Raw genomic sequence first — 19,071 nt, 5'->3', positions numbered from 1 at the left:
TAACATATTTTGTAATTAGTTGTCTAACACTTGATTTTTTTTTAAACTTTAGTTTAATGGTACAGTTCAAAAATAATTAAATAGTAAGTAGCTTAATGTTTTACGTAGCACAAATTTTCGTTTAACTTTCGTCATTTTCTTTCGACTTCTAGGGGAAAGTTCATTTTTTTATCAATAAGTTTTAAATTTAAAACTAAAGCGGAATTAAAAATTCAACGGTCGACTTCAAATATAAGTAAAAGTTAAAAAGCAAGTAGTTCTTAAATAAGTCAATTTCTTTTTTCTTTCAAATAATTTTAATTTCCAGGGAAAACTTAAGTACAGAATTATGTAAGTAAAGTTCAAAACTAATTAAGTCGCTAATCTAACTCGGCTTATCACTCGCGGGTCAAGTTAAAAGAAATGTTTATCGATTTTTAATCTCTGATTAAAACTTTGAAATGTTATGAAATTTTTCTCCGTGTTACGCAACTTGTTATTTTCTACTTTCTATCTAAAACTATTGGTTTTAGCAAAAGTTTCGAAGTTTAAAGGTGACCAAGTTATGTATTGATTTTTTTTCAGATTCAGTTATCTTTACTTTTGTAAGCAGTGTAATAAAGTTATTGAACATTTCAAAGAAAAAGCTTAAACAGGACAGCTATGATTTTCTCTTATTTAACTTGAAACAAATCATTTTTTCATTATAAAAAACTTCGATATTTTTACTATTTTCATATGGTATGTTTACCTACTTTATAGATAATAAACACAAAATAGAATATTGTTATAATGTTTTACAAGTTTTAACTACTTTTATAAAATCAACTCAACACATTTACTGAATAAAAGTATAGAAAAAAAAAGTTTTATATAGTTTTATAGCATTTGATCAATTTATATGAAAACAACAATTATAAGTATATCATCTACTTGACTACTAACTGATACTTTTCCGTGGCAATCGGGTTAATACTTCACAAAAAGTTCATACAAAACGATTAAAATATGCTTTACTAACTTAAAAATTTTATTTTAACGTAACAACTATAAATAAAACTAACGTCAAACGAAATTGTTAAGTTATCTGGTCCCGGGAAAGCTTCAACTTTTGCCGACACGGAAGTGGATCCACCTTCAACACAAGAGGGAGCCGAAGAGTTGTAAATGCTCGGAAGAACTGAAATAGCAGGGTTCAATATTGATTGAAAAATTTATATAAATTTGCATAAGGGTGCGCTATGACTAAAGTTTTTATATAAAAAAAATCTGAGTTCACATCACATCGTTTGGCAATAAAAAAAAAGATTTTTACGCTTGTGCATTCAAAAGTCTTCACTTTTGTTACTCTTTGTGATTAAAAATAACTTTCGATTATACTTATAGCTATATTAAGAAAACGTTTCTGTTTCTGAACTTAAGTTTTTAAAACATTTTTTGTTTTTACTACTGTAAGTTTATGATTTAAAAAAAGATACTTAAGATATTACAAAAGTCAGTGCGTTAAACATTTATTAATTTTGTTTATTAATATTATGTGTTATATATTTAAAAAACAGAAACTTTCTATTTTACTTCAAAACGAACTATACGGTTTGGTATGCTGTTTTGAATAATATTGATCGGAATAATATATAATAAAGCGACAAAAACTTGGCTTGTGCAAATTTTATTTACGCATGTTGAAAAATACTACGCATCGGTTTCCCAATAAATTTGATTAAGCTTCATAAAAAAACTAGCTTCCTGTTACGCTTTTTTGTATGAATTTTTTTACATGCAAAACATATACTAAAGATAATAGCTAGTCAAGTTTTATTATGTTGGCAGAGACAATATTTTATGCTTATACTTAGTTTTCTTGCTACTTTCTGTTTTGAAAAAATCTGAAATGTCTTCAATTGTAGCTTTTTCTTCAATATAAGTATATATTACTTAACTATTAAAACTTTATACGACATACATAAAAAACCTTATTTACAATAAAACCTTCATTTAGTAAGTTTTTGTTACAAAAAATGTTTATATCGATATAGCTATTAGGACTGATAGTTTAGGAGAATACTTACTAAATCAGCATGCTAATTTTTACTTAATTTACAAGCAAGAACTGAATTAAACTTATCTAAATTCAATTACTTAAACTGTGTTCTCTTTTAACCTCTTTTACACATAAAGGTTTTTTAAGTTTTGTTGCTTTTTAGCAAACTTTACTCTACAAATTTTAATAATTACTTTTATTTCGAGTTGTTAAAATTCGAAAAAATAAAATTTGGTGTTATTCAAATAAGCTGTAAATTTTAGAGAACTTTAATTCTTTTGTTGCAACATGAATTAAATTAATGAGCTTCATTGCAACTTAAGTTAAACAAAACATAATTTAAAAAGTGCGCATAAGTTTTAAAAATTTCCAATGTTATACGTTTATCTACCTTTTTATTACCTTAAATTTTAATATAAAAGTTAATTGAGAGTTTAAAAAGTAAATATATTTTCTCACTTTTTAAAACTATTTTAGTTACTTATTAAAATACTTTATTTTGTTAAACTATTTTTTACTTTGTCTGAATACGTTATTTAGCTAGTTTAAAAAGAAGTTGTGGTTATGTTCAGACAACTGAAACTTTCTCACTAACTTTTAACATTGAGTTTGTGTCCTTCAGATTCCACTTTATCCACTTTATTTTCAGCAATGCATTTATAAACACCGGTATCACTCCAAATTATATTTGCTGTGATTATTTTTGAATTTCATTTAAATATATGTTCTAATAATGACTAACTTTTTATATTGCACACCTACAATTAATTAACTTTGAAGAAGTTGTGGAACAGATATAAGTAAAATTTTTACTAAAAACAATTTTATATGTGCAAAATATTGAAATATTGTTTTTACTATACAAAACAGAATTTTTTTTTACCGGTAGTCTTAAGTTGAATACCGTACCATAACATTGTACGTAAAACTTAGAAAACCATATTTGTGCTTACAAGCCTTATGCACACATTGTTTTATTTAAAACTATAGTGTTTAGTAAGTGAATAACGTTTTTAAATTTTTTTTTTATTAAATAATTCATGAAAATTATTTCCTTTTAAACATTTACTTGCGTTTTTAAACAGCATTTAATACCGTTTACGTTTGTTTCAAAAACTTAATACTGAATACTAATTGTAGTTAGACCAGTTTAAAAGTATTAAGATATAAGAACAAAAACAGATTAAGTTTGGAAAACAGGCTATTAGGATATAAAAGTAGAAAGTTTTGTATTAATTTGACAAGAATAATCTAGAAAAGCTACGAAAACACTTAATTTAAATTTAAACAAAATAAAATATAAATGTTGGTTTTAAGTTTTATTCTTAGACTAGTTTTATGTATATATCTAGTTTGATTTAGACTTTTTAACTTAAAATTTTTTACTAAAACTTAGTGAAAAGCTAAACCTGAAACACCTTGAAAAAACTTTTAGTATTTTAAGTGGTATATAGTTTATATACGCTGCTGTTGAATTATTTTTACATTACAAAACACCAAATGTTAAGACCAAAGTGAAACTTTAATAAATTTAATCAATCAACATGTTAGATTACTTTTTAATCCTATTCGGATTAAACAATATCAACTTACTCGTGTATTAACTTTAAACAACATCTTTAAAGTTGATTAATACATATTTACTTGTTATTTCTATATCAGTTTGATAATGTATAAATGAGCTAAAAGCAACTTATGTCAGCAGTACTTTTAAACAAAAAACTTAATATAATTTAATATATCATACATTATAAAATTAAAACAAAAAATATCATGTAAATTAATTGATCTGAAGTTACTTGAGCAAAAAGATAACTAAACTTGTACATAGTTTTAAGTTTTTGAATACAAAGTTAGTTTTCTTTGATGGACAATAACGATTTTACTTCATAATATGTTTGTTGCTACTGATGCACGTACCATTTAAGAGTTTTTGAAAAAACTGTACTCAAATTAAAGTTTTTTTTAGTATTTATCAATAAATGTTCTACAAACTCACATATAACTAGTGAACTTGAGTTTTTGTTCTCCAAAACTTCTTCATCTTTCATCCAACTGCAGATAATTTGTTTTAAATTGCTTACTTTTAATATTTAATAAGCTGATTTTTATCTCCTTGACGAATTGCAAAATGACTTAATTTCTAAAACCGGTTAAAATTAGTTTATATTTTAAAAAGGGTTTAAAAACGAGTTCACATTAAGTTGCTTTGAACTTAAGAACTATACAAAAACATTTGTTTATCGTTCACATGATAGCCTGATAAACTTTTATACGTAGTTTTTCTCTATCTTTCAAATATTTAGAAGTGTCTAAAATCTATTGCTTTGTGTAAAATTCTAACAACTTTGCTTTAAATTTTCTTGGAAATCTTAAAAAATATTGCTTACAATTTGTATGTTCAACGTCAAAAATCACTATTTTTCAAAAATGTTGAATAAAATTAAACAAACACAATAGTCGGAGATGGTTTTCCTACTGCGTTACACGCGAGCACTGCATTTTCTTCTTCATCTTGCACAAGATCATTAGGACCATCGATCTCTACATTTCTTGGCGCATCTGTCAATTCATAAATTTGAGTTACTTTCTTCCTTTGTAAAAGATGAAGGTAGACACCATGAAAGAAGGTTTACCAATTGAAAGAACAAGTAAAACAACTTTTAAGGCTCAAAATATAAATAGTTTAATAATGTTTAACTTATTTGTAGTATAAACTAATGTTTTTATTCAAACATGTTATATATTAAAAATCAGTAATAAGAAGAAAACTAATCTAGGTAAAATTTACTTTTGTTAGATATTCTTTTATAATAATTTTTGCCGAATATAATGTAACTTTCAAAATGCCTGCACATTTTTCAAAACATCATTAATGTTTTGTTGTGCTGCTATTTTACACAATAGTTCATTAAGTTTAATATGCTACATCTAAAATTTAATAAGGCGTACAACCTTTGAGAATACTTGTTAAAACTAAGAAAGAAACTAAGAAGAGGCTTATTGCATATATACATTTGAATCGATAAATTACACTATTGATTAGAGAATTTAAAAGAATAAATTCGCATATATCCTTGTATGATAATATCAATTTTATCTTGTTTTTAACGACATTGCATACAAATGTCTAGTTTTATTTTGTAAAACATTTTGTTTTTATCCAAAACTAATACACATTTGTATTTATACTAATATTAACTTGAAAACTGAGATTCACTTATTTGATTTATATGCAAAATCATTTTAAGTACATTGTAAAAAAAAAAGAGTAAAATACCTTTAAATATGTATGTACTTTTTTTCTTCATTAAACTCTTTAAACTAACTTTGTTTATAGAACTATGTTACTACTAAAAATTGAAATGTTTATTTTAAGGTTAATAATATTATTAAAACAGACTATTTTCTATTATATAAAAATATAATTTTTATTAAACACTTGATGCTTTTAATAAAGATAAAAAACAAATGCAACAAAAAAGGAAACCTAAGATTTTAATATAAAGTTGTTAAACAAAAAATAAACATTGTAGTAGTGTTATATTTCTTCGAAACTTTACCACAAACCTAAAATATTCTCAAAGTATAAATTTTAAAATACGAATTTGTGTGCATTTAAACCGAAGAAATTTTCTAACTTTGAAAACTAATTTGTAGCAAAAACCAATAAACTTATTTTCCCTAGTCGCTATGTGCCTTGACCTCACAGGCCTTGTATGAAAGGAAAAATGTAAAATTAAAACGGAAACCCTTGTTTTCGATTTTGTTCAAAGGTAATTCAAAAACAAGCTATAGAAGTATAATGAGCGAATTAATGATAGTTTTCATATGACTAGTGTCTTTTCAATTGTTTTCTTAATTTTTTATCAATGATTGGACTCAAAACTTTTACAACTTTGTTATGAAAAACTTGTAGAAGTTTTAAAAGTAACAAGCTTTTTTTACGAATTACTTAAAACCATATCTAATAATCATTATCATTTAAAGTATTGAGCTGAATTACAAGTCAGAAAACAATGTTTAGTTTACAAAAGCAATGTTTCTTAAGTTTGTCCTAGTCAACTGACACCATATAAATTAAATTAGAAAATAAGTTGTGTTTTATATACCTAATTTTTTTTTTGCCTAGAAAATATAGTGGTAAGCTTTAAGTTTGCATCAATAGCTAATTTAAGTTGCGTTAAGTTTATTAAACTAGCAAATGCTTTAAAATACAGCGTGAAGTGATTTTTTGGTAACAAAATTAAAAAGCCACTGGATTAAAACTAAAAAAGGTATTATACAAAAAAGGAATTATTTTATGCATATGTTACATATTGGGCCATACTAAAAAAATGTCAGTTTAAATCGAATAACAAAAAGTTGTTCACAATAAAGTCTTATTATTTTTACAGTTTTACATAATCGCGCATATTTTTTAACAAATGTACGTTAAAAACATTTAAAATGTTAACAAAAGGCCTGTGTAAATTTTGAGACCGACTTTGAAATACTTTTAACAATTTTTTTAATGTGCCATATATATTATAAGAAAACAAAATTTTGGCCTACAAGCAGCATAATTTTTTGTTTACATAAAAACGCCTTTTTAATAATATTATACAAAACAAAATTATTGTTATTTAAGCAAAAAAAAAACTTTGACCTACAGAATCAAATACAGTTAAATATTTTGATCAGTAGAAAAAACTTTAAATTATTTTCATCATCATATATTCTAATAGTTTAAATTTATTTACAATTATAAATTGAATACGATATGTTTAAGATTTATTTTAAAAACGTGTAAATTTAAAATTTACCTATTAACATTTGATTTGATTATCATAACAAAACTTTTAGTTTATGTTTAAAACCAAGTTTTACTTAAAAGTCCTAAAGCTGTTTAGTTAATTAGCTACTAAACAACAAATATTAATCAATAATCTAACCATAAAATTACATACATATACAAGATAAAACCAAAATATTATTTTTTGTCAGTTGTTGTATTCTTTAAAGAAAAACTTTGAAATAAAACACCAAGCCCAAAGTAAAACCGAGTAAGTATTTCACAATTTACTTTATTCAAAGATACAGTTTCAATAAACAAACACATCGCTTGTTCCAGCAACATTGAAAGTCAAGTTTAAAGCAATTTAAGGTTTACAAACAGATGTCACAACAAAACAGTTCTTAGTATAAGAAGCTTAGTAAAAAAGTAGCTACCAAGGAAATCGTATGAATAATTTAAAAGGTTTCACTTTTTTTTGTACTGCGTTACTTTTCTATGGACTTTGCTTCTCTAGTTAGAATGGCTAAAAACTTATTTGTAACAGCGTACGTATTAAGACTTTAAACGAACCCAGCAAAGTAAAACTGTTTTAGAGAAACTAAAAATATTCTGCTGAATAACTTTAAAAAGTCATTTGAATTCTAACACTTCAGCTTTATATCTTAATAACTAACTAAACTAAATAACTAACTTGTAGCTTGTATAATGCTTAAGTTTAGCTTTTGTAAACATAAAAAACTTTTGTAATGTTATTTTTAGTTTTAATAGAAGTATCAATAACAATTCTAAACTCATCTGTGCTAGTAGCATGAAGTAGTTAAAATAAGTTAAATGCAATAAATTAAACATAAAAGCTTTGTGAATCAAGTTTAAACTTAGTGAAACCTTATTGATTTCAAAATTACAAGTGCTTTCCAACCCGAAACGACGTTATTATTCAACTTTTTAACTTATATATGAAACAAAAACCTTAAAACTAGCAATTATACTGTAGAAAGAAACTTTTAGGCTAGTATAGTTTTAGATATTACAAAAATATGATTTTACTTTTGTACTTGTTCTATTTTTTAAATTAACAATTGACGGTGACACTGATTCTATGAAATTGATAAGTGTTGGTAAATTCAAATCTTTTAAGTTATCATAATATTAAATAACAATAATTCACAGTAAAATTGATCGGATAAAAAAGATAAGTGTTTGTAAAATAAATGATTTTAAATAAATGATTTTAAATAATCATAATATTTAGTCCTAACAATAAACAGTGATATTTACTATATAAAACTTATAAGTTTTGATAAAATAGTTTTTTTTAGATAAATATTTCTATAATACATTTTCTAAGAATTAATAGTGAAGTATTAGTAGAATAAAAATAAAATACATAACTTACACTTACATACAATGGCACCGATAGTATAAAACTCATAAGTCTTAGTAAAATAAAATATTTTACGTTGATACCAAAAGCATATTCAACTACCAATTAAAAGTGACATTGAAACTAAGAAGTCGGTAAGTTTGGTAAAACAAGAAGAAAATTGATATTTTTACCTTCGTTACACATAATATTAGAATTAACAGTAGCATTGATTGCATGAAGTAGAAAGTACTTGTAAAAAATGAATATATACATATATATTCAACTAACAGTTAACAGTGACGTTGATGCTGAGAAACTGGTAAATTTTTGTAAAATAAACTATTTTAGTTAAACATAACATAAAACACTAAAAGTTCACAACGTCATTTAATATAAACTCATATGGGTTAGCAAATATATATATATATTATTTATTGAAATGGCGATTTTAAAAATTCTGGAACATATGTTTCATAAAGCTTTAATTTTTCATAAAGCTTTAATCATCAGCCAGTTAAATTCAAAATAAAAAGCACTGTACTAAACAAAGATACAAAAGTTATGCAAAAAAACAAAAACAGTATGACGTAATATTGTACATTACAAATATTCAGTACAAAAATCGATCTACCTTCTAACTAATCAAACAACTAAAATTATTTTACAACTAAATTAAAATCGCCATTTCAATAAATTATTTAAAAGCCCTTCAAGTGGGCTCAGTTGAAAGTGTTTAAGTTTAAACATTAACCTTATTTTATATATATATATATATATATATATATATATAGAGATAGATAGATATCTATTCAACTAACAATTAACAGTGACGTTGATGCTGAGAAACCGGTAAATTTTGGTAAAATAAAAAATTTTAATTAATCATAATATAAAACACTAAAAATTCACAACGTCATTTAGTATAAACTCATATGGGTTAGCAAGTATTTTATATATATATATATATATAAATATATATATTCAACTAACAATTAACAGTGACGTTGATGCTGAGAAACCGGTATATTTTAGTATCCTCGCTCGTTATCTGGCACTCGTACACTCCTTCGTCAGATTCGGAAATGTTGGAAATTATCAGCTTTCTGTCCTCCTTCACAAACCTAGCGTCTGTGAATATTCTTAAAAGTTTTTTTAGTGGTAGGATTACTGCACTCACTTTAAAGTAATTAAAGTATTTCTAAAAACTAAAAAGACGCCAGGGGTCAAAAATATACAGCCTCACGGCTAAATTTAAACCGTAAAAAGAGTTCTCCGACGTATTGAGATCAATTTTGTTTAATTATTATAACAAATTATTTTTGGTAACTTATGGTGCTTATTAAGAATTGTAACAATACTTACTGTTTGATTTTAAAAAAGATTAAAATAGTTATATTTAATTAAAAGAATATTTTTTTATAATGAAATCTGCTCGCTTGTTGTAAAAGACTGCCGATCCTTGAACAACAAAAATTGACCAACCTTTTTTCTATATTATCTTTTTTTTTATACATTTAGTACTAGTAAAAATCTAATCGTATATAAAATAATGTTGTGTGTATATAATCATAAATCCTTAGCTTGAACAAAGCCATTTCTTAAAAAACATAGAAAATAGTTTATATTACTAAATAATAAATTACAACTTTTCAAACAAAATTTAAGTAACTACTTGCGATCAATTTAATATTTATGCAAGTTTAATTAAGCATTAAAAAACTAAACTTTCACATTCTTTTACATAAATTAAATCTAGTTGTGTATCATGTTTATAATATATACATATAAATATTTTTTTACACATTTAATTAACTATTTTTTACAACTACTATTTAATTATAAAGATTAAATTTTATTTAAACCTTCTTCCACACCAATCCAGTCCTGTTTTGCGTCGTGCTCGTAATCACACATGACTTCGGCGTTTTCTCCTTCGATGAACGACTGCTCCGATGGTGACGTTATGGACGGTGCCACTGTAGGAAAATTTGGCTACCATTACGTATGAATTACTAATTTACAATAGATTCACTAATTCATAATGTGTATGAATTTTGTTGCAACTAATTCATGAAAAGCACTAATTAGTTCAAAAAGAATATGGAGAAATAAGAAGCTGACTGAATTTTGTTTATATAAGAATATTTTATTTTTATTTATTATCTGTTTTTTTTATTGATTGCTTTTGAAAATTTTTATTGTCATTTATTTTATTCTCTATGCACAATCACGCATAGCCGATCCCGGCTAATAGCGGGCCTTTTAACTAATTCATATGACTTATATGAAATAACTATTATACCATAAAGTTTTATTTTTCTAGAACTTCAATGCGAAACTGTTAAAGAATAAAACTAGTCTGATTTTAATTTTTTTTATATTGAAAGTTATATGAATAGTTTGGTCTTGGTCTTTTTGTAAATGATTAAAAACTTCAAAGAAAAAATATGTTTTAGATTTATCACTTGGCATATATTCAAGCATACATCTGGATTTTTTAGTTGAAAGTTATATAAAAACCTCACAAAGTATAATGGATTTGATATGCTTGACAGAATAGTTCAGAAGGTTTATTTTTTAAACAGTTCAAAAGCTAAACAGCTCCGTATAATTAGCTAAAAGTAAGCAGTAAAAAGTTATTACATTTTGAAACGTCAAGCTCATTTTTAGAAAAGCAAGTTTACCGCTTAAATAATTAATCGTAAGTACAAAATAGCGTTTAGGCCCAAAGTAATTTGACAACAGTTACTCATAAGTCTTTAAACTTCACTGCAAAAACATTATTCGCATAATATTTTGAATATAAAATGCTGATGTTTTATTTTACTCTTATGCAAGCTTTTAAGTCAGGTTTGTTTATGCTTATACCCGTCAGGGCAAATGCTAATGGTTTTTCTTGACCCTTTTGAATAATTCATGCGAATGTGTGTGTGTGCTATGGAAAAGACTCTTGAGGTGTTATAAGCTCTCTTTTTCGGAGCTTATAAATCTTTCAAAGCTAACTGCAGTACTTCACTTTGTAAAAGTAAAATCTCTGTGAAATGTTTGTGTGAGCAAAGTTTGAAAAAACGTTTTTTGATAATTTTTGTATTATAAGAAGCGATTGTTTTTAACATCAAGAATCGATAGCTTTTTCTATGCTATATTTCTATTGCTTGAATCTATAGATTTTTTGTAGATGTATGCTGTAGTACAAGTATGAGCAAGGTTCACGGGAAACAAGCTACTTTTTGTATTTTTGTAAAAATAAATTATCTTGACATATATACGGTTTCAGCTCTCATTTTTGCTCGAATTGAAGGATTTTAGCTCTTTAATTCTACAAAGACGATGTTGTTGTGTTTGAGGAAAATATGTAAGACTAAAGTTCGCTGGAAAAATGTGTTTCTAGTTATTTATTTTAGCTTTACAATTTCGAGTGGTGTAAGTTGTTTCGAAAGCAGGTAAAGCTTTGACAGTTTTTCCGAACTTCATTCAACTGAATAACCTAAAGTAAAATAATCTGTTTTGAATATATCATATACTGATTTACGTAAGTTATAAAAATCGATTTTATTTTGACTTTAAATAAGATTACTTTTTTAGTAATTCTCGTGATTTCTGTTTAACAGCTTTACTTTAAACTAAATAGTAAAATTTTGTTGTTTAAACAAATAAGTATGTTTGCAGACATATTTTTAAATTTCCCAATGACTTATTCTACTTATTCACTTCGAAGCCAATTTGCAGCATATTTTTCAATCGAGTAGTTTTGCCCAGCGAACACTTTCACAAGTTCCAAATCTATTTTCAAGTTAGAAGTGAAAAGTCAAGCCCTTTCAAAAACTCTACCAAGTTCAATAGTAAAATGAAAAAAAGAAAGTTTTTGTTTTTATTTTTCGAAGTTGCTCAGCAACAAATGAGCCTTATGCTGTTTGTGGCTTAAATTATTCATAAGCCTTGGAGAATGAAATAGTATGTTGATTATTAAATCAATCAATGAGAGTTATCAGTTTTGTGTAAAGTTATACCCTGCTGGATTTACTGAATTTACAACTTGTAATAGTTACGTTTGTGCATGTTTAATTAAGGTCTTTCAAGAATGTTTAAGAGTTTCGAATTACTCAAGCAGATAAATCTATAATGTTTGCTAACTTGAAACATTTTATGTGCTGTATACTTCAGATAAATTACTAAAAAATATTTTAGATTAATTATACCAATGATAATTACTACTTACTAAATAGTTTTAAGTTTAGTTAAAATAAAATTAAAATATTTAAATAAAAATTGACTTAATTCCTTGAAGTTTTTTTTAATGTGTTTAGGAATATTTTATACTTTTAATCTAAATTATATTTGAATATTTACTAATGCTTAATAAATAATAGATGTCGCGTTTATTGATTGTAATTACAATACTGACAACATAATATATTACTGTAGTATGTAAATGTTTACAAGCTTGTAATAGTGACAAATTTTTTCGATAAGTTATAAAATTTACTAAAGCTGATGAATTTTTGAGTCTTTTCTTTAAACCTAGCTTTTTGAAAGCTGTAATTGGTTTATGATTAATAATTTTAATAAAAACAATGTTTACATTATATCATGTTACATAGTTATATCGTTGATTTGTATCTGATACGTTCATATACACTATCTAAGATTTTTGAAAATTAAATGCTTACTGTTTTATCCAAAATTGTTTTATTTTATATTTTTATCTTTTTTTATTATTTTTTAAAATTATATGCAAGTTCGAGTGACCTTGAAGTTTGTTTAATTGCTGAAAGTTAAAAATAAAACGTTTCAAAAACAAACATAGCTACATATAAGCTTTGAATCATTGCAAATTTAATGTTTTTTTTTTATCCTTTGAAGATAAAAAAAATACCTTTTAACTTATTTTTTTTTGTATATGTTTTAGCACGTTTATAAATAAAATATATAAATAGCACAAATATAAAGACAATCAAAATAAACAAAGTAGTAGTCTTTATTTTTCGATGAAACATACACTTTAACTATAGTAAAAATAAAACTTGTTTAATTTAGTTTGATTTATTAAACAATTATTGTTAACAAAATTTAAATTTTACTAGTTTAATTTTTTAACACAATCGCAACAGTAAGCTGTGTAATAAAATTAGCGCCTTGAACTTTAAATAAACATCTTGCTTTTTTTACAAACCGTTTGCTTAAACACCAGTCATAGTTTTTCAACATAAAATAATGTCATGCTGAATTTTATTTGCAACTTTTTTGTCAAAGCAAACCTGCAACTTGATGTTACGTCATACGTTGATGTAATTTATTATCATTCTGCTTAAGTAAAACACTCAAGTATAAGTTATTATACTTACATTTATTTTTTTTATTTGAGTATAGTTTTCTATTTATTATTCTATATTATAAATTATTTGAATAAGATTCATTTACGCATTGACGAGGTCTTTGACCGAAACTTATTTTGTAAAATAAACTTCTAGAAGAATAAATTCATTATTTCTCCTCCAGCAGTAAAGATCTCTCTATTTGTTTTCTTTAAACCAAAACTTATAATACTTACATTTATATAAAGTTATCAAAGTTTAACTTAAATTTATAAATGTATTTATAAATTTATACAGTAGTGTGTAGTTTTTAAAGGTTTCTTAAAATGTTGTTGAATACTGAACTAATCGAAATTAAAAGCAAAAAGTTGTTTTCTCAAACAAACTACAAGTTTATCTAAAATGATCCAAGTTAAACTCAAAGTTAAAAGGTAGGATTATTATCAAAATAGTAAGTAAACTCATAAAAAAACAAACCTTTAACTATGATTTTTGTCGTCACGTCGAAAGGCTTGGTGTTTGTTGAAGACACATTCGTCAAATCTCCCCTGAAAAATTAAAGTTTAAATGTATACGTAAATTAAATTATTTTAAAAAGTTACTAAGTGAAAAAGACACATTTGTCAAATCTTCTCTGAAAATGTAAAGTCGAGTTTAAATGTATACCTTGATAATAGAAATATTTTTGTTTTTTAATTATAATTTAAATATTCTATCAATCTTGTTTTAAAAGTGTTAGTTAAGATATACATGAAAAAATTATACTTAAGTAGTAACTTTTTATATGTTTCTTAAATCTGTTTTCTCCTAAAAATGAATGTTAATGCAAGTTTAATGAACTTTTAATAAGATTTTACAGCATAATAAAAGGTACTTGCAGACAAAAATTTACACAGATTTTTAATTTACCTCAGGAAGTTAAATATAAATTCGGACTATTTAAATTAGTACTCAGGTGCAAATGTAAACTTTAATATAAGATAAAAGTTTATATTAGTATATACTTAAACAAATTTACAGAAACAAAATTGTTCTCACCTGCATATATACCTTCCTTTTAATACAAATTTCAAGCTTATATTAGTAAACATGTATACAGACCTAACAATAAATATTAATTGTACTCACGTGCAAATGTAAATTTTAATACAAGTTTCAAGTTTATATTAGCCTACATGTATGCAAACATGTATTTACAGAAACAAAATGGTACTAACCTGTAAATTCAAATTTTAATACAAATTTTAAGTTTATATTAGCACATATGTAAACGAATTTACAGAAACAAAATTGTAATCAGCTGCAAGTGAGTTCTGATAAAAATTTCAAGATCATATGAGTGTACATAGAAACAAATTTACAGAAACAGAATGGTATATTAATAGTTCTCACCTGCAGATGTACCTTCCGGTCTGCCTGAGCTCAGCACTTCCGGCAGACAGCTGAATCCTGTCGTTCTCACCGAAGCTGATGACGCGGATTCCCTGAAAATATTTACATTTTATAAAATAACAAAAAGCTTTGAGTAGAAAGGTGTTTTGGTAGTATTAAATTTACAGTGTAGCCGAACTCCGCGGATCCCTGGTTTGGAAAATGGACCAATACGTTCGTTTTAAAAAACGCAAGAAATAAAACGAAAATACAAAAACCCTGAAATTTCTGTTAGGTCTTTAAGGATAAACTATTACAACTCTATATGAGTTAGACTTTGCAATTAATAGAGTAATATAAAATTTATATGTTTGTTATTTTTTATAATAAAAATAATAAAATTTTATTAAAGATTTTATACTTTTTTTTAATAGTTTCAAGTAACAAGATTTGTTGGAAGCAGTGAGTTTACAAAATAATTAAAAGTTTTTTGCATAAACATTATTTAAAGTATTTTATTTTTCTTTATCTTTTACCATGAAAAAGTTGAATGTATACGAATTTGATCAAGTTTGTTTTTCTATTAACTTAGCAAAAAAAAGTTTTGCTTTACATTAATAAATAACCTAATTTCAACTGACTGTTTTAAATCAAATACTATACAACATTTTAAACAAAAACAAGTATAAATTAATTTAATAAATTTTGTTTTCAGTTTAAGTATTTGAAAAACTGTTTAGATGAGTAAAAACATTAAAAAAAAATAAAAAAAAAAATTCAACCCAGATGTCAAGTCTAAAATTACTTTCTAGTTAAAAAAATTGAAAATATCGTTAAGTCATGTTCTATTACCGACTAATTGAAAACAATTCAGATTAGAAGAAAGAAAAACAACCAATCGTTTTGGTTTGAAATAACGTATGAGAAAAAATTTTTAAAATAAAAACCCTAAAATCCTTTTAGATTCTTTTAACAGCAATTAAAACAAATCTACATGATAAGACTTTCTAAATGTTAGAGTAATTTAGAAACTAATGTTTTTTTGTTTCTTTTAACTTGACTGTAGTTTTTAGTTTAAGTTTCAAATAATTATTTAAAATAAAATCATGTACTGAATATATTACAAAATTGAGCACGTTAAAAAAAATTGTTAAGAAATTTTTAAAACTAATTTTGATAAGGAAAAACTATAAACTCATAAAAGTCTCAAATTTTAGTTGAGTATTGTTAGTTCATGACGACTCGGAGGAGAAAAAACAACAAAGTTTACTTACTCTGGTTTTGAGCAACTAGAGGAAAAATCATTAGAAAAATCTTCAAAAAAAAAAAAGAAATAATGCCTAAACTCCTGCGCTGAACAAGACATTAAACTGTATTCTGGTGTACGACTCAATAACCGAGAAGTTTTTTTGTACACCAGATCCTTCAACAAAATGTTTGAGGGCTTTATTTCATTCAATAACCAATATTTATATAACGAAAAAATAAAAACAAGTACCCTGAACTTCCTGTTGAGTTCTATCTCGTCCCCATTCTCGTCCCGGTAGATCCAACGTAAATTTTTCATCTTGTCCGGCTGCACGTTCTTGCACTGCAGGTAAAACGAGGACCCGACCGTCACCTGACCCTTCTGGCCGGTCAATTCCAAGTAGTCCTGGTTGTCCGTTGCCAAGGAGGCTGTGTGTTTTGATTATTTTTAATACTTTGTGTTGATAAGGTACAATATATCACAACACATGTAATTTATTTTTGTTGTACTGACCCATTGCCAGGGACGCTTTTGTTGAGAACGTTTGATCGTTTGTATTTTGTTTATGTGTGTTTTAGTTTGTTCATTAACTTTCGATCGTCCGTTGCCAGGGAAGCCGTGTTATATTTTATATAAGTATTTTGAATTTTATTAAGTGTATATACTTTATTTGTTATATATATATATATATATATATGTAAACCTTATTTCATATATATATATATATACATATATAGAAAATAAAGTGAGTATTAAAACTTAATCACTTTATACCGAGTCCGCTTGAAGGACTTTTAAAATACTTCAGAAAATGGTATTTGAAAAATTTCAGAATATGTACTTTATAAAGACAACAAATATAAATTGTCCTTAATCTTCATCTGGTTCGATTTAAAATGAATAGCACTGTGGTAAACAAAGATACTAAATATATACAAAAAACAAAAAACATTATGACGTAATTACTGAATGTTGTACAGTACAAATATTCGATGCAAAAATTTATCTTCCATCTTATTAAACAATTGAAATTCACAAAACTAGAACTGAAAAACTATGAGGTAATTTAAAACTTATTCGGTACAACGAAATATATTCTTAAAATAGTTCTTAAAATACACTAAATTATAAAGTACTACATAGTACTTAATTGTAGTTTTGTGTATTTTAATTGTTTGTTGCTTTTATTAAGCTCATTTTCTGATATTTAGAAAACTGCATTTTCCTAGTAAGTTATATATGTATACATATATGTATTCAACATATTTTTTAGACTATACAGCAAACAAGCAGATTAAGACGACTGTTTTTATATGATATAAAACATCCCGTATACTCCTCAGTAAAGCTAAAGTAAAAAATATATAAATTAATAAATGTTAAGGTCCAACTTAACTTGTCGAGCGCTATCGACCAGAACTTTTTTAAAACTATTAATGTATACATATGTATACTTGTTTTAGTGTGTTCACATGCGAATACATATGAATGTCCCTTTCGAAATAGAAATATAAACTTTTTAAATTTAAATTATACTAACTTGTAGGTTTAACAGCTACAAAAATAATCAGAACTTGTTTAAAGTTTTGTAGAAGGTTTTTTCGTAACCCTGTTTGAACCGACAATAATATTGATATTTTAACTAGGAAGGTCTAACAGTTACAAACGTTTGGACAACTTATGATTATAAGTTAATTATCTAAATTTATGATTATACTCTAACGCTTCATTTAAAATTATACACTTATAATTTTGTACGGTATTTAAGTAGAAGTTTTATTAAATTTCTATTTAAAACGCATATAGTTTCATTGGGTCACTATGTAAACAATGTTATGAATAAAAACAAGAAATTATGACCGAAAACAAAATATTTTTTAACACTTTGAAATTGCTTAGTTTTTATATAGTAGTTATACAAATAAACTTATATCAACTTTAGGTTTAATTTTTATTTTAGAACTTTTTTTTTCTTTTTATATAATATTATATAATTTGTTAACAGTTAATGCTAGTATAATGCTTAAAATAATCTTATCAATTAAGTGTTAATAATCTTGTAAATTAGTAAATTTTAATAAGAAAAACTAAATATTATTGTAAACTTAAAAAAAGACAGTTTTCCTTTTATAAAACCTTTAGTGAAAAGTACCCTTAAAATAGCCTGAATAATAGACAAGTTTTAATTTTTTACTTTTGCTAGTCTCCGATTGTTCGTTTAACACTTAACCTGAATTACTAAAAAAATTTCAATTAAATAAAGATAAATTTTAGTTCGAAAAATCATGTTTAATATTAATAATAAAATAAAACTCACCAGCGACAAGATACAGAGTAAAAACCATAACTATTCTTCGCAACTCCATGGCTGGAATTTACTTATAGTAGTCTAGAGAAATAATGCTCATAGTACAAAGTTAACTATTATAAATTAACTTTATACAGTGCCAACTAAAATACTTATATTTTTTAAGCAAAATGAACAAAACTAATTACAACTCATCTCAAATGTAGTTTCAGTTTTAAAATAGAAAATTAAAAGCAAGTATCTTACTTTAAGTTGAAGTTGTTTGCTAGACTAAATAGTTTTTTATAAAGTATGTTCGAAAAAAACTTATATAATTTAATAGATAAGTTATTTAACAAATAGTGTTAATTTTTACTTATTATTTAATAGTATATCTAATACCAATTGATATAAATGTTAAAAATTATTTGTGAAGCTTAAACTTTTAAAAAATAAAAACTTAAATGATAGTTGTTACAATAGTAACAATATCATACTTTTATTGGTTTAAGTAATCTTAAAATAAAAATTTTTTAAACATATATTTTCCAGGCTCAATAAACTTTAAAAAATAAAAAACTACTAAGAAATCGATATTTTAAAATCAGTTTGAATCTCGGGATATTTCTACTTTAATGTACATGAAACATATTAAACAAAAAATATTTTTCATTAAGTTTTTAGAT

The 19,071-nt window shown here is 25.0% G+C and overlaps 1 protein-coding gene across 2 annotated transcripts in view; it reads right to left on the bottom strand.

Annotated features, from left to right (window-relative positions):
* Positions 1–18,483, bottom strand: part of LOC145833849 (neural cell adhesion molecule 2-like) — a 32,333-nt gene extending 13,850 nt beyond the window's left edge. For both annotated transcript variants that reach the window (XM_082941067.1, XM_082941077.1), the window contains exons 1-10: positions 18,416–18,483; positions 16,348–16,526; positions 14,871–14,962; positions 13,956–14,026; positions 10,026–10,139; positions 9,154–9,291; positions 4,474–4,582; positions 4,020–4,075; positions 2,616–2,711; positions 1,044–1,159 (exon numbers count right to left, since the gene is read on the bottom strand). In XM_082941067.1, the coding sequence (XP_082797193.1) occupies positions 1,044–1,159; positions 2,616–2,711; positions 4,020–4,075; positions 4,474–4,582; positions 9,154–9,291; positions 10,026–10,139; positions 13,956–14,026; positions 14,871–14,962; positions 16,348–16,526; positions 18,416–18,464 (1,020 nt within the window). In that variant the 5' untranslated portion in view covers positions 18,465–18,483. The remainder of the gene's footprint in view (positions 1–1,043; positions 1,160–2,615; positions 2,712–4,019; positions 4,076–4,473; positions 4,583–9,153; positions 9,292–10,025; positions 10,140–13,955; positions 14,027–14,870; positions 14,963–16,347; positions 16,527–18,415) is intronic.
* Positions 18,484–19,071: the final 588 nt, after the last annotated feature.

Source organism: Thalia democratica, chromosome 1 (assembly GCF_965202585.1).
Source record: "Thalia democratica chromosome 1, ktThaDemo2.hap1.1, whole genome shotgun sequence".
NCBI lineage: Eukaryota > Metazoa > Chordata > Thaliacea > Salpida > Salpidae > Thalia > Thalia democratica.
This window is presented reverse-complemented; position numbering and strand designations above follow the sequence as displayed.